The following is a 15,141-nucleotide window of genomic DNA, read 5'->3' on the forward strand; positions in this document are numbered from 1 at the left end:
TTGCTTTGCTGAAACTGTCAGTATGTGGACTTACCTACCACAAGCCAGATGGCAAAAAATCAGATGTAAATTGTCTGTGAACACACAAAATCACACGAAAAAATCTCGGAAAAAAAACTGTACAAAATTTCACCGATTCGTTCTCGACCAGATTTAAAAATTACATTTCGGCCCAACCTAAAAATAGTAATACGAAGGAACGGTGTGTCAAGTGTGTGTTTTAGAATCAAATCACCAACTAGATAAGGTGAGTATTATCGAAAGCTCTGCTCATTCCGAATATTTCCGAATGGATGTATGATTTCTGAAAAAAATTTTCTTTAATTTGCGTATTTCAGATCTCAAGGGATAATATGTGCTATTTCGGCTAGTAGTCATCCATTTCCAAGTGATCGGAAGCAATCGCAGAGGCGTTTCTGAGTTGTTCGTTCCGCGACATACTGAGATCGTAGATTAGACTTACCATGGGTAAAAAGGGCAAAGGCAAGGGAAAGGGAAAGGGCAAGAAGTCCGCCGCAGTTATCGCTCCCATCGAAGCGCCACCATGTCCTCCGTGTCCGGAGCTACCAAAGCAGATGCAACCACTGGACGCTTGTCCGGAGTCTAGCGGACCCCATGATGTCCTTCGGGCCCAACCGAATCATTACCCGGCTCTTCTTCGTATTCCGGAAACGATGGCAGTGGTGGGTTCAGAGAATGGATGCTACGATAGCATTTGCAAGCTCCTGAGAGCCGGATTCCGGTGTGCCGAGCGGGTTTTCGTGATGGCCCCTTGGGGCAACTACGTGGTTTTCCGGTATCACAACAATAACGACTTTATTTACTTCCTGTTTGATGGATGCACCTGCGATGTTAATAGGTTCCGGTATCTAGACCTCAGCTGCGGAACCGCCGGATTTCTTTTCTTCGATAATATGCACGACGTCATTAGCTATATTATCCAGTCGCGAAAGACGCGTCTATATCTGGAGAATCTGAACAAGATTGCCATCGATCAGATTGTGGAGGAGTATGGCGCTGTAACGTACACCCAAAAGGCCAAGTGCATGCGATTCGCTTAAATGGGTTCCATATGATTCCTAACTAAAGAGAAACGCAAACACACAACGAATATAATACTGGACGCCCGACTCCCTAACCCCAAACATTTAACTCATTTTGGTACAATCTTTATCAATAAATAATATTCAGTTTAAAGGCAAAGTTTTTCCCCTGTCTGACGTTTTGCTAGGAAAGTCAAGGTTAGCGTGCGCTCAAAGTAAGTCAAACAACGATAGTTGTCAATTTTGTTTTTTGTCTGAGGATCAATTACTTTGCTGGATTGACTATGCCATCTGGATGCTGCGCTCTGACATGTGGATGACATTTTTCAGTGGACTGACATTATTGCAATATTAGTATGGCGATAAGATAAAAAATAGTAAATGTCATATCAAAGATCCGAGACTTGTGTCTCGCCTCTGTGTGTAAGGCGCTTGTCAATCGGTGTACAGATGCCAAGTCGATTGGCATTCGATCAATTCGATTCTTTTGAATTATGATGAGCGATTTAATTTAAATTCACTTCACGCAAAAAAAACACGAATGATTTGCAACATTTTGCCAATAATCGGCTCGGAAGAATGTAACGGACGATCCCAGCCTAAAATGCAAAACAAAGCCCTCAAATTAATGCTTGCTACAATCAAGAGAAAAAAAAAGAAGAAACCCAACAGAAACAAGGTGAACCTTCCAAGTAAGGGGTCAACTTTTGGAGGCCCATGAATTGCGAAAACCGAAAAGCATTTGCAACAAAGTGCCAAACAATCGCCAGGTCACACAATATTTGTATATTTTAAGAAGAAGTCGACTTGTTGATACTCTTCAAAGTGGTTGTAAGTCAAACAGTAATATTTTTAAAACATTCTTTCAGTATTTGAAGATGATTTTTACTTGAATTGTCATTGACATCCTAATTTAATCTCTATTTATGTTTCAAGTTCTCATTTTATGAAAATGAAGATGTGATGACCAGAGGCTTGGGTGTTTTCGTTGTTAGGGCAAGTAACGGTCTGTCTATTGAACAATTTTATCCCGTAAATGTTTGTGCCTCTGTGGAATGCAGTTTATTTCGGGGTTATGTTATATATATATATATTTTTTTTTGTTTTTTTCAGTGGCTGCGATTTGTGAGCAATATTTTTACTTGACATTTGGCCAGGCTCAGAGAGAAGGCTCGGCTGGTTAGGCGAATGTTTCACCGGTGTGGCAAGTGTCCGGTTTCCCTCACCCTAACTCACTTGCGAACCCCTCAAGCCCCTTCTAACTATTCAAACTCCTTGGCTAGTCATGTCCCATTTAACATTTTGGTACAACGAGTAGAGTAGCGCTTTTGTGTGGCAGCGCGGCATTTAAGGCCCAATCGATGGGAGGATCGAGATTGAGGCACGCAAATAAATCAGTTAAATACATAATCATTTAATATATGAATATACCAAATTGCATAGGAGTGAATATTGCTCATTAGAAGCTTTAAACAATCAAAAAAAAAACATGTTTATTAGTTTTACGAAGATCCGTACGGTCTTGTGCTATTACTTTTTTTGTCCACAGTGTAAATCGGGGGAACATTGGGCGCAGATTGACAGACAAAGACGAGGGTATCTATTTTCCGAAAAATATATATACTACGTGCCCTTTCACGTTGCCGGCAAATGTCAGCCTAGCATTTATATAAATGCACACCTCACCCTCAACTAATTGCAGCTTCCAAAAATGTTCATCTCCCCTTTGAAGCTCGAGTAAATTTTCCAATTTCCCCTCCCCGATGACCCCGATCAAACCTATTTACATTTCGAAGATGTCCACTGGGTGCATTAATACGATTTACAGCTAAAGAAAAGTTTAGCAAGTCTCACAAAAAATATAAAAATATATTTCCACTCGCAAATTGTTTAAATAATTCTTTTAAGTTTCCGAGGTGAGAAATATGAATTCATTCTGTAATCCATTTTACGTATAAAACTATTATTTGTTTATTTAAGTGTGGCCTGGACTTAGATCATCTGCAAGTCTTTTTGCGCTTTGCCAACAAAAAGAAAAACAAAAAAAAAACAGCAAATTCGGTTCTATTGTTTCGGTCTTGGGTTTCCGTAGATTGAATTTTTGGTTATTGCGGTTACCTTTTACCAGCTTTATGCGCTGCATGCAACATTAGTCAATGACACTCTTCGCTGGATGTTGATGTTGTTGTTGCTCAGTTGGCAGTTTGCAACATCATCTTGCGTCAGTCGCTGAAATGATTATATAAATTTGGCATGAACCTCCCCTTCCTTACCATGTGAATATTTGTGTAACGTTTGGATGTGTTTACTCATCATTTTAGGATCTCTACTACATTTTTAATCAATTTATACTAATTATTCGTTAAGTTGAAAAGATGTTGCGCAAACATTTCTTAGCCAATTTGTTGGTGTGCCAACAGCAAGCATTAATTAGAAGCAACAAAATTACCATTCGACTGCTGCAACATGATTAAAATTCAAATGAGTTGCATATTAGCTAAATGACATCAAATGACAGGAAGCAAACGACATCGGCAACAGCAGCAAGCGCCTTAACACCACGCAACATGCAACATACAGCATACAACATACAGCTTACAATTATGACAACGTGTTGTCATTGTTATTGCTTTCCGTTCGCTAATATTATCGAAGAAATTTAATAACCGCGCATTGTGGAAAATGGCTAACCAACCACCAACAGCACTAATTTCGAAGGAGGGGGCACTTTACGCGCTTTTGATCAACGGGAAACTCGTTTGACGCAGTGCAATCGAATTGCATTGGTATGGGATGCAGTTGCAACTCTCGCTCTGCGCTTTCCTTTTCGTGTTGCGCATTTCACTTGTTTCTTCTCTCGTCTCTTCTCGCGTGCACTAAGCAGATCTATTTACAACATTTCGGCCGAAATTGGTTTATTTGCTACTTCAGCCCCTTGGCACACTAAGTGAATTGACGATTGGATTGTTATACATCGAACGCATGTGAACGCATGTGAGGACAGCTTTGAACTAAAGAAAGAGCAAACACTTTTTTTCAGTGCAGTGTCCGGGGTGACACATCTTTTCAACTTCCATGACTTCGTTGTCTATACTGCTCTGCAGATGCAGCCTGCGCTTGTGCTTCCTTTGCTGTCGCACTCATAACTACGACACTACGACACTACGAACCGGCAAATAGATTTGGCTTGGCCAGCAAGTGAAACTGCTTTCGCTGTGCAGCAAAAGCGTGTGACTTTTCGCTTTTGGGTGCCTACCGCTTGGTGTTTTGTGTTTTGGGTTTCGTATTTTGTATTTTTTGATTTTGGTTTTCTGCTCTCGGCCGCCGCTGCAACATTGATTTCCTCTTTCATGGCCGGTGGCCGAGATCCGCAATTGCAACTCCAAGAGCTGCAAAATGTTTCCTGCTCCGTTGCAAGACGTGCACTGCGGGGAATGGGCAAGAGAAACACGGGGGCTACGGCTACCAAATTGTCAACATTTCGCTGGTATTATTCAATTTGCATGACGACAACAAGGAGAAGACAAGTTTACTTTCGCTCTCTGCAAAAAATCGTCAAACAATTGGCAGATTTCTAGCTTTTCACTACATGAGCACTTCACTTATCCTATTAGATAACGTTGTACACATGGCAAAGTGAAATGGAAAACCAAAAATCGCATTTAATTAAAATTCTACCAAAATTGCAACGAAAAATAGCGTGGTATATCATTTTATAAAAAAATAACTATACATTCCCATATGCGTGCATACATAATAAAACACAAATGTGTGAGTTACTTCAACTAAGATCCACCAGCAAGACTTTTAGACCAGGGGACGTAGGTAGCGGTAGCCAAAGTTCGTGCCGTAAGTCTTTCCCCTTGCGAAATTTCCTCTGCGTCGTTAAATTACAGCAAATTCCCTCGCCGAAAACCAATGGCAATAAAGCACAGCGCATCTTCAATAAATTTCATGCAGCTGCCGGCAAGATAAAGCTGTAAAAATTATACAACAAAATCAATTGGAGTTCAGTTGGAGTCAGTTGCCTCCGTTTCGATGTTTTTATTTTTTCGTGAAGTTTTTACTTTTTTTGGTACCTCTTTGAGGCTTTCGTCGTATGCCGACATCTCTGTTATATAATAGTTGGCAGAGTAGTAATCATTACGATCGCTTGTTTGAACAATGACCATTAACACTTTACTGCTTTTACCTATGCTGCACTCCAAAGAATTGGGATTCGACTTTTGCGCAATGGATTTTTACAAAGGAATGAATTTTTAAATTTATTTTGCATTAAAGGGAGCGCAAAAACTTAAGGCAAGGGAGCGAGATTTAGCAACTTTTCTGCCGACACGTGCTACCGACAGGCCTGGCAATTACCTGAGTATCCGATTGACTGATTGACTGACTGGCTGACTGACTGTGTACTCGCCTGAGTGACTGACTCATCGAACTATTGGATGTGAAAATCTTCTGCATCCAGCGAGTCATCCGAACATCTGCGACATCTTAAATCTACAATTCCGATTGCGCACGACGCAAAATATAAGAGACAAAACGGAAAACTGAAAACTGAAAACAAACGATGGCAAATGGCGAACAAAAAAAGAATGTGTTGCAATTCGAAATAATTGTTTATGCTTGGCATTAAAATCGTTACAAAACGAATAAAACAGCCCGGTCGCGATGGTTGTTGAAGTTTTTAAGTTTCGTACATTAAGATAGACTATTTGCTGAAGAGAGGAAGCCGTGCAAAATCCGAATGACAAACATTGATGAACTAATTTCTTTACTTAAATAGCGATTTCAATGACAGGGAACATCAGATATAGACCCCTTAGTAGTTTCTGATTAGAATTCTTTTTTATATAAAACATCACATTGAATCAAATAGCATGAATTTAAATATTTATGGGCTGTAAACAACACACCGTCCTTCAAATTCAAGTATTGTTTAGAAAGCTCAAAAGCTGTCTTTACAACATCGCAATATTAACCAAATTATATTTTTTTAAGTGCAAATGCCTACTTTGTTTGAGGGACACAGTACAATCGCTTCCTAGGCACAAAACTGCAGTCTCCTCTAGGTTTTTCTACCACTTTGGTGGCATACAGATACAGCGAGTCTGAGGGACTTGAAGAGCCAGCATGACAGGTGACTGCTTACAATTTATTTGCATATTAGTCGGAAACTGTGAAAGGCTAAAAGGCTGAACAGCCTCAGACCTTAAAGTGGTTAGGCAAACAGAAGCCGCCACCGGCAAGAAGAGGTGAACTCCATTATGGGTTTGTAAAAGTTCGATTGTAAATATTTGCGTACCCAAGAAATGGCATGAAAAGAACTCGAGGGGTAGTGTTCGTGATTCCCTGGTGCCCAGAAGTGTGAGAGTTACTTCCTTTCCTGCACTCAGCTATTTAAAAATAAATTTTTAAATAAGTACGTGCGTAAGCATAAATGGTACTTTTGGTTTGGGAGAAGGCTTAAAGAAATACAATTTTGTGACATTTAAAATTATTGTTTAATGTTACTGAGATTAAATAATGGATTCAGTAATTAGTATGGATTCACGAACTATACATCGACGGATTCTGTTTCCAGCCTTTCAATTATGCCAACAAAATAAGCGTTAAAATGCCAAATTTTAAATAGCCTTACTTATTTTGACTTAGAAACTCGTGACTTCGGTGGGCGAATCGGTTCAAAGTCATTTTGGATGTTCTGGTGCTGTTCTTTCGTGTCAAGTGATCGTAGTTAGTTTCGTTTCGTTTTTATTAACCATAAATTTCAATTACGCTCACGATTTGGATATCAATAAAGTTTTCAGCGGCACGAAACGAAAACAACGAAAAAACAAATCAGAAAAAAGGCCACAAGTGGTGTTGGATGTGAATAGTATATTTAGTTGTTTTCTTCCGGTTTTGCTCTAGTTGCCAGAATTTTACACTAAGCACCTTAAACTAAACAACAAACTGGAAGCAAATCTTTTGAAAATACATAAAATCGTAGTGAGAGCGTTAGGTAATATCAGCCTCCGGACAGTAAAAGACATGTAAAATTCTGGACTAAGCTAACAAGCACGTTGTATCAATAATTTAAAAGTTACATCGGTATGAAAAACTGCTGGCTGACAATGTCCACCACCGTCATGGTATATATTAAAAAAAAAAGAAGTTGGTAGGACCAGCAGCGTTACCTTTAGCTATGATGAGCGGTGGGGTGAAATTTGTAAATATACATTTATAACACTTCAACACATTTTGGAATTCAAGAACTTAATAATCTTTTAATATAATTCCTTATTATCAAGAATGGATAACTGCTGGCTATGCATGCTTGCAGTGGAAGACATTTACAAAATGCATATACCAAATAATTAGTCGTAAAAACCAATATACTAGTAACTTAAATGTGTACAATAATAATCTTGCACCAACGTGCTAGGTACGTTTTGCCCAGCTGCCTCGTGGGCTTTTAGACAGACAGTCGCCTCGAGCGTATAATTAAACCATTTGCTAGCCAAACCAACCCGTTTTACCTAGCCAAGTTTTTCCGTCTTTCCGTTTACCCGTGGCACTGAATTATCTTGTATTTTAAAGCCTAATTAGGCGACAACAGAGTTTTGTTCAAAGTTTTTCCAGCCAGCCCCCCAAACATTTTTAAATACACCTAAATGGGTAATCATTCTTAGTTTAGATTTTCCAGCACTCAACTCAGCAACTCAGTAAAGAACGAAATGTCAAAGCTAATCGAGGTGTTTCTGGGGAATCTGTGGACGCAGCGTTTTACCTTCGCCCGGATGGGCTTGGATCTGCAGCCCGACAAAAAGGGCAAAGTTTTGCGATCTCCGCTTCTTTTTAGTATTATGTGTCTGACCACAGGCTTTGAGCTCTGCACCGTGTGCGCCTTTATGGTTCAACATCGCAACCAAATCGTGCTTTGTTCCGAGGCCCTGATGCACGGGTTACAGATGGTCTCCTCGCTTCTGAAGATGGCTATATTCTTGGCCAAATCCCACGACCTGATGGCCCTAATTCAACAGATACTGGCGCCTTTTGCGGAGGAGGATCTCTGGGACACGGAGTGGAGATCGCAAAATCGTAGGGGCCAACTAATGGCTGCCGTTTACTTTATGATGTGTGCCGGCACGAGTGTGTCATTTCTGTTGATGCCAGTGGCTTTGACCATGCTCAAGTATCATTCCACTGGGGAATTCGCGCCTGTCAGCTCGTTCCGGGTGCTGTGAGTGATCTTAAATAAGTATGAGCACTTTTGTCCATCGGTGAACTTCGTTATACTACCATTTTGTAGATTGACGATTTCTTTCCGTTTCCAGCTCATTTGTAATTCCATGTAATTATGTACTAAGATGCTTTTTTCTTCTAATCTCAGACTGCCATACGATGTGACTCAACCGCATGTTTACGCCATGGACTGCTGCTTGATGGTATTCGTGTTGAGTTTCTTCTGCTGCTCCACCACCGGAGTGGATACCTTATATGGATGGTGTGCTTTGGGCTTGAGCTCCCAATACCGTCGCCTCGGTCAACAACTTGAGGGGATGCGCTCCTGCTTCAATCCACACCGTTCTGACTACGGATTAAGTGGTCTTTTCGTCGAGCACGCTCGTCTGCTTAAATTAGTGCAACATTTTAATTCAAGTTTCATGGAGATAGCTTTTGTGGAGGTTGTAATAATCTGTGTGCTCTATTGTTCGGTAATTTGCCAGTATATAATGCCACACACCAACCAGAACTTCGCCTTCCTGGGATTCTTTTCGATGGTAGTTACGACCCAGCTGTGCATCTATCTTTTCGGTGCCGAACAGGTCCGTTTGGAGGCTGAGCGATTTTCCAGGCTGCTATACGAAGTAATCCCTTGGCAAAACCTTCCTCCACAACACCGGAAGCTTTTCCTTTTTCCACTCGAGCGCGCCCAACGAGAAACTGTTCTAGGGGCTTATTTTTTCGAACTCGGCAGACCTCTTCTTGTTTGGGTAGGTATACTCTTTTCCATTGTATTAACATTTTAAACTTTGTTTATACAAAAACAATTTTACTATCTGATCTATATAATTTTAATCTTTTTCGTAATTATTTAAAGATATTTCGCACAGCAGGCTCTTTTACCACACTGATGAATGCTCTCTACGCAAAATACGAAACGAATTAAAAACAATATGTTCACTCATATAAGTGAAGTCAACCTTTATGGCGCAATAAAGGCATTTAGTAAATGAATATTTGTGTACTTTTTTTAAATCATTTTTATTTAGGTGTAAAATTACAATTATCATATCTGGTTTTATGTACACACACATAATAAAATTATGCTTAATTAGACAAAAACGAATTACATTATATTTGCGTATGAAACATTTAGATATATATATCTATATAATATATATATGCAGTACACTACAGGCTAATTTTAAAATGTAACAAACAGTGCGAGATTAAAAGCAGACAGACAAAAAAAAACAGAAATAAAATATGTACGGGTATATGTTATGGTAAAGTGCTTGCATTTGTTGACATGGAATTTGGGGTGGCTATTACATTTTGTTGTGGCTTGCAGTTATCTCGATATATAATAAATAAAACTAACAACGGTAATCGAAAGTTTGGGTGCTTGCTTTTTAGGCTTCTTCTGTTTGACGCTTAACTCAGAGCTAATAAAGGTTCTATTTCTTGAGGATCCTGGACTTTGGGAGCTGCCTTTTTGCGGTATTTCTTCTGCAGTTTTGTCTTAGACAATTTGGACTTTATTTTCGAAGAGGTTTTGTCCTCGAATTCGGTCTTTTTCAGCTCTTTTTCCCTGTCCAGCTGCTCCAACTGTTCAAATATGTTTTTGGGATGCGGATGTGAGTGTGGTGCAGTGGCATTTTTGGCTGCATAGACCACCACAAATTGCGAAAATGCCGTATCAGCAGGCGTGTTGATATCGGCAAAGTCGCGGAAATTGGCGAACTGCTCCTCTGGATATGTGTACTTCTGCACAAATCCCTCGGATGGACGACCGTGTCCATTGTTGGCGTCTCCATAGATGTAGTCGCTGTTATCTTCGGGGTGATAGGGCATTTCCTCCTCCGGATAGAAGGTTCCACCTCTAAGCACACCAAAATCCCCACTTCCAAGTATACTGGCATCGAAAGTCCGCTGCTGTGGTGCTGGCTGTTGTTGCTGGGTTGCCAAGAGTGGAAGGGGCAGGGATAATGGAGTTGTTTCCGATACAGGCGGACCGTGGCCGAAGTAGGGTCTGGAATGGCCCAATGGAGGAGCCTCATGGTAGAATGGTGGATAAAAATTTTGGGCAGCCTGCGTGTGGGAATCCCCAACCACTTTCGTATTTGGATTAGCTATGGGTCGGAATGGCTCCTCCCCATCGGCATTTTGTTGGGCCGCGGATTGGAATTTCCTGGGTTGGACTCTAGGGTGAATTCTGGTCTGGATTTGTGGCTGAAGTTGCGTTGTGGGCGGCATATGAAAGTGTTGTTCATGCGATTTCAGTACAGTGATTGGCGAAAAATCATTTGGCTCCATCAGCATGTCGCTGTCCTCTTCCGGAAACTCGTCTGAAAATGTAAGAGTGGTAAGAATCAGTTTGATTTTGTTAGTTTTTTTCGTTTTTGCAATGAGCATACAAACTTCCAAATTTTGATTTCGGACTTTAGAGACTGCAATAATCGTTGCAGGAACAGCCCGTTATAGGATATATGCATATAAACAATAATTAAAAAATCACAAATAAAATGTTTTGATTTTAGTTAGAAATATTTTTTAAATTTCCGGCCGTATAATCGTACGTACAAATTTGGCTTATTTTGTTAAAATAAAATCCGAAGACATGATGACCCTGATGGCGATAATGATGTCGGTGTAGATGTGTATGGAGATGTCCATGTAGATGGTTTAGTACAATGGGGCATAAACGTTAAATTGAGCGTGTCGTGCTTACAACAAAAGCCCCGGGTGTGTGCTCACTTTATATATACATATTTTTATGTGTATAACCATATCATTGTGCGATCATCATGACATGAGCAAGTCTATTTAGTCACTTATAACAAAATTGCACATTGCGGTCGTCGTCGTTATTGTTTTTTCCACGGCTCTTCTTTAATTTTTTTATAGTTTGCAGTCTCTTGGTTGTGGCTGATTATATGTACGATTGTATTTGATTGCGTCGTGGGCGTTGGCCGTATAATTAACACATCGTTACTGTTTATGTGTGTGTTGCAATGAGCAACGGAGCGATCGGATGCGTGTCTAAGTGGGCGTAAAATGGCCGCCTTTATGCGTCCACCATAATAAATAATGATCAAAATATATCTTTCGCACTGTCAATGATCACTCTTGGTACAGTAAAAATGTCAAGTGACGACGCTAGAAAAGCACTCTTCAATCAATTTTTACAACACTGGCTGAAGTGCTTCGCCAAATGTCCATACCAATTGGGTATTTAACGTGTATGGAACATTGAAACATTAAACTAATGTGGTCAGGAAACGCATTAAAAACGGCAAAGAAAAGTTCAATACATCAAGTAAGTGACTACCAATAAATTTTGAATTTAGGGCCTGCCTGCAATGCAGTTAAGCGCCGATAGATGGCGCATCTGTGCGATCTTAAAGAGTCGATTATCCTACTGACTTATTACCATCACCCCCGCACTCCCTTTAGTGAAGTAACGGGTATTAAATAGTCGAGAAACTAGGCATAGCGTTTTTTTTTTGTATTTTCGCTCCGAATCTCTCAAAAGTTTCCCACGCGCCCCTATTCTTTTTTATCTTCCTCATATTTGAAGTACTCCCCATTCCGCGCAATCGGCTGGCTGGCATCATCTGTCGCCTGGATTTCACAAATCGCACTCTCCTGTGGCAACTCATCAGCGGCAGCGTAAGGTTTTCCGGCACTTTGTTGCTACGTACAGCGCCGCAAGTGTGTTAACAAAGATATGGCTGTGGCTGTGGGCTGTGATCGTGTCCACCGCTTTAGCTTTAACTCAGCACCTCATAACTTTCCAAATCAAAGGTGCAAAGCGGCAAGTGTCGACACTTTCACAACAGGTTGGATGAAAGTGAGTTTTGGAGTGGATTATTTTCCATGGGTTTTATGTGCTTGGAGTTGATCAAGTCCTAAAGGCTTCAATCACTCAAAACTCACAAAATGGCCCAACAACTCTGTTCTATTTTCAAAACTACATCTTTATAAACATACAACCATATCAGTCCCCATGTAATATGGCACAGTAGTTAATATGGGTATAGTTTACCTTTGGTATTTCAACAGCAACTAGCTAGAGGGTGCAGGATTTTCACAATGACAGCTGTAACGTCGATTATTTACGAGGTCGTTACAGCAGCTTGCATACTAAACTAAATGTTTGCAATTAGCTGCTTTTTATGTTGCATTTTAATGAGACTTTTGCCTGTGTCTTTATTTCTATTTGCCGTATTATTACTTTTTAGCTTGCCACCTTTTTGTCATGTTGTTCCGCATTGAGGCGAGAAAAGCTCGAGGCTGCAAGTCAGCTAGTCACTACACTTGTCTTCATTTGCAATTCGATTGCACTTGACTTGGCCAAAAAGAATCTGGCCAGCTTCGGCATGATGGTTTGTTATGCCACTCGTATAATGATAATGACTCAGCTGCAAGACGAGGTTTTCCAAGTTTACAAGCGAAGCCGGCCGGCGATGCAGGCGGTCAATGTCAGTTGTTATTGGGATACATACTACGATTGGGTGTCTGAGATACTAGAGGAGGTAAAAATTGTACGCTTAAAAAAATATACTCGGACGAGTCAGCGTGAATCGCTTTTCAAGACTAACCACTCAGTCAGCTTATGCCACCTATTTATTTTCAACGCTCATATGAATAACAATAATTAATTTCTATGTTCTTGGGCTTTGACGGGCATTGTCACATGTTGAATACTATCAACAAGTGTTCGCATGACTGACTGGATAAAGATGGAGACGATGTTGGTCCGGACCACAATGTAAGAATAAATAAATTCTAAGTCATGGTTTAGGACAGCTGGAGGTGTTTACACTGAAAGCCAAACAGCTAGACTATGAAAACTGCTACTACAACTATAGAAACAAGAGAGACTATGACTTTTAAGCTTTTATAATTTCCGATATCAGGGGGTTTGTTTAAATGGGCAGATGATACTTTCCTGATACTTTCATCTAATAATATTCTGCAAAAAATTCCCCATTCCAAATTGTAAAAATAGAACATCTTCTCAGATCACATCTAATAATATACAAATGCGTAGCTTCCGCATGCTTAGGTCAATAATAAATAAAAAGAAAAAAAGCTAAAAATTGTTGGAAAAAATATTATTAAAATTTGTTGGGCATGCCGGTTGTACACTTGAACTTTAAAGTTCAAAGCAAGCGGTTGACATTTAACTTGACCAATAAAGGCAGAAGAATTCTGCAGCGCCAAATGTCAGACTCAAAAATAAAAAAAACAAATCCAAAAACGAAACAAAAGACTTAAACACGAACGTGCCTCAAATACAAATTTCTAAGGGGTGGCGATTGAGTGGGAGTGGTTTATGTATGCCGAGCACACAAGATCAATCGTTTCACATGCAGTTGGCCATTTTTGTTCATCAACTCGCATTCAACAATTGCCATAGAACTGAAGTCTTCGAAAAACATTAAGAATGCCATGTTTCAATATGTCTGGTGTTTTGTTTCCATATCAGTTTCAGCTCTTGAAACCGAGACTTTAATGGCTGAGAAGAGCCGTAATTGCTCCGCCTGATAAATGAGTTTGCACCAATTTGAATAAAGCGCTCTAACTTTAGCATTGGAGCTAATTTCTACACACCACACGTCGTTCGGCAATTAGCCGTATTTTAGCCATGAGCCAAGTCAATTTTGTTTCGCTCTCGGTTTCGGTTTCGGTTTCGGTTTTAAGTTTCAGTTCACTTTTATTCAGCTTAAGTCTTAAGTCTTTTGAGACTCTGAGTTACAGATATGTGCCTGGCACGCCAACATGATCGCCATTAGCTTTAGGCTTTGCCTAAATACCAACTTTATGCACACAGGCAAAAATCCAATGATTTGACAACAACTTTTTACCGAAAAAGGCAATGAATAAAATCTTTAATTGCTAAAATCACCAGCTTACTATATTACGATAATACTTTAGCTTTATTATTTTAAAGATAATGTGGACTGCACTTTGTTCTACGACATGCAAACCAACATGATAATAGGTCCTACCAATTTCTGTCTGTGAATTGGTAGGCGCATTCCAGGTCCAGAGCTTAAAATAAATCTTCCACACATCAGCGTACATTGCCGTGGTTTAGGAAGTTTACTTCTCTAATAAATAACCTCCATTAAGAGTAATTGTCGGGCTAAATATTCCCTAAACATGTTTGTATGTTTGTATAAATTCCAAGTGTTGTTTCATGTTTTGATTATAATTCTTAAAGCAGCTACATGTTTAGGGGCAAGGTAAACCTAAACTGTACCTTTGTTTCAGAAACCATTCATGAAATAATCTTTGCCCCCAGCCCTCTTCCCCCCTCGATGACTTTCAGTCCCCGCATTCTCATTAACCGCTCGACTAATTGTGTGTTATCATTAAGTTTTATTTTGGCCCCGGCATTGTCATTGAAGTGATTCATTAAGCTGCAGTTTTACGCTAAGCCGAGTCTAGCTCGTAATTGGAGCCAGGCCGAATTTTCCCCACCCGGGGGCCATATTTCCGGCTTACTCAGGGCTATTGTCTTAATGGCTTACAAAGCGTAAAGTATTGTAATGCGTAAGGGGAAGGGGGACTGGTTTACACCCCAGGCTGGGAATCTTGCATGGGATTGGGAAGTGACCGTGGAACCTGTTCTATTTTGTCCGTAGCTGAATTTGCCAACAAACTTTTTCATTCAAAGATTTCCACCTCTTTGCCTTGCAATATCGGTCGACCGATCGGATCGATCGACTAATTGAACATGACATTTTCCAATTCCAAAAACAACAATTACCTAATGCCTGACCTTAGGTTGCTGTAAAAATGGCATTATTAGCGGAGCAGAGATGTTTGTCTACATGATGAGCACCAATGTCAAACCCAAGCCAAGAATAACAATGGCAGC

The 15,141-nt window shown here is 40.1% G+C and overlaps 3 protein-coding genes across 10 annotated transcripts in view; 2 read left to right on the plus strand and 1 right to left on the minus strand.

Moving 5' to 3' along the window:
• Nucleotides 1-31: 31 nt before the first annotated feature.
• Nucleotides 32-1,203, plus strand: LOC122623378. The gene is made up of 2 exons (XM_043802508.1): nt 32-247; nt 339-1,203. The coding sequence occupies exon 2, from the start codon at nt 465-467 to the stop codon at nt 1,059-1,061; it is 597 nt and encodes a 198-aa protein (XP_043658443.1). The 5' UTR covers nt 32-247; nt 339-464; the 3' UTR covers nt 1,062-1,203.
• Nucleotides 1,204-7,759: 6,556 nt separating this feature from the next.
• LOC122623372 (odorant receptor 1a) lies at nt 7,760-9,240 on the plus strand. Its single transcript, XM_043802500.1, has 3 exons — nt 7,760-8,265; nt 8,416-9,019; nt 9,127-9,240. The coding sequence occupies exons 1-3, from the start codon at nt 7,760-7,762 to the stop codon at nt 9,193-9,195; spliced, it is 1,179 nt and encodes a 392-aa protein (XP_043658435.1). The 3' UTR covers nt 9,196-9,240.
• Nucleotides 9,241-9,424: 184 nt separating this feature from the next.
• The window catches only part of LOC122623371, a 145,198-nt gene continuing 139,481 nt past the window's right edge, over nt 9,425-15,141 (minus strand). For 6 of the 8 annotated variants that reach the window (XM_043802497.1, XM_043802496.1, XM_043802494.1 and 3 more), the window contains exon 3: nt 9,425-10,597. In XM_043802497.1, coding sequence (XP_043658432.1) covers nt 9,684-10,571 — 888 coding nt within the window. In that variant the 5' untranslated portion in view covers nt 10,572-10,597 and the 3' untranslated portion in view covers nt 9,425-9,683. Of the gene's footprint in view, nt 10,598-10,666; nt 10,700-10,832; nt 10,849-12,297; nt 12,365-15,141 lie in introns of those variants that run through there. The other 2 variants (XM_043802499.1, XM_043802498.1) reach the window with 2 other exon arrangements.

This window comes from Drosophila teissieri, chromosome X (genome assembly GCF_016746235.2).
Source record: "Drosophila teissieri strain GT53w chromosome X, Prin_Dtei_1.1, whole genome shotgun sequence".
NCBI classification, from domain to species: Eukaryota; Metazoa; Arthropoda; class Insecta; order Diptera; family Drosophilidae; genus Drosophila; species Drosophila teissieri.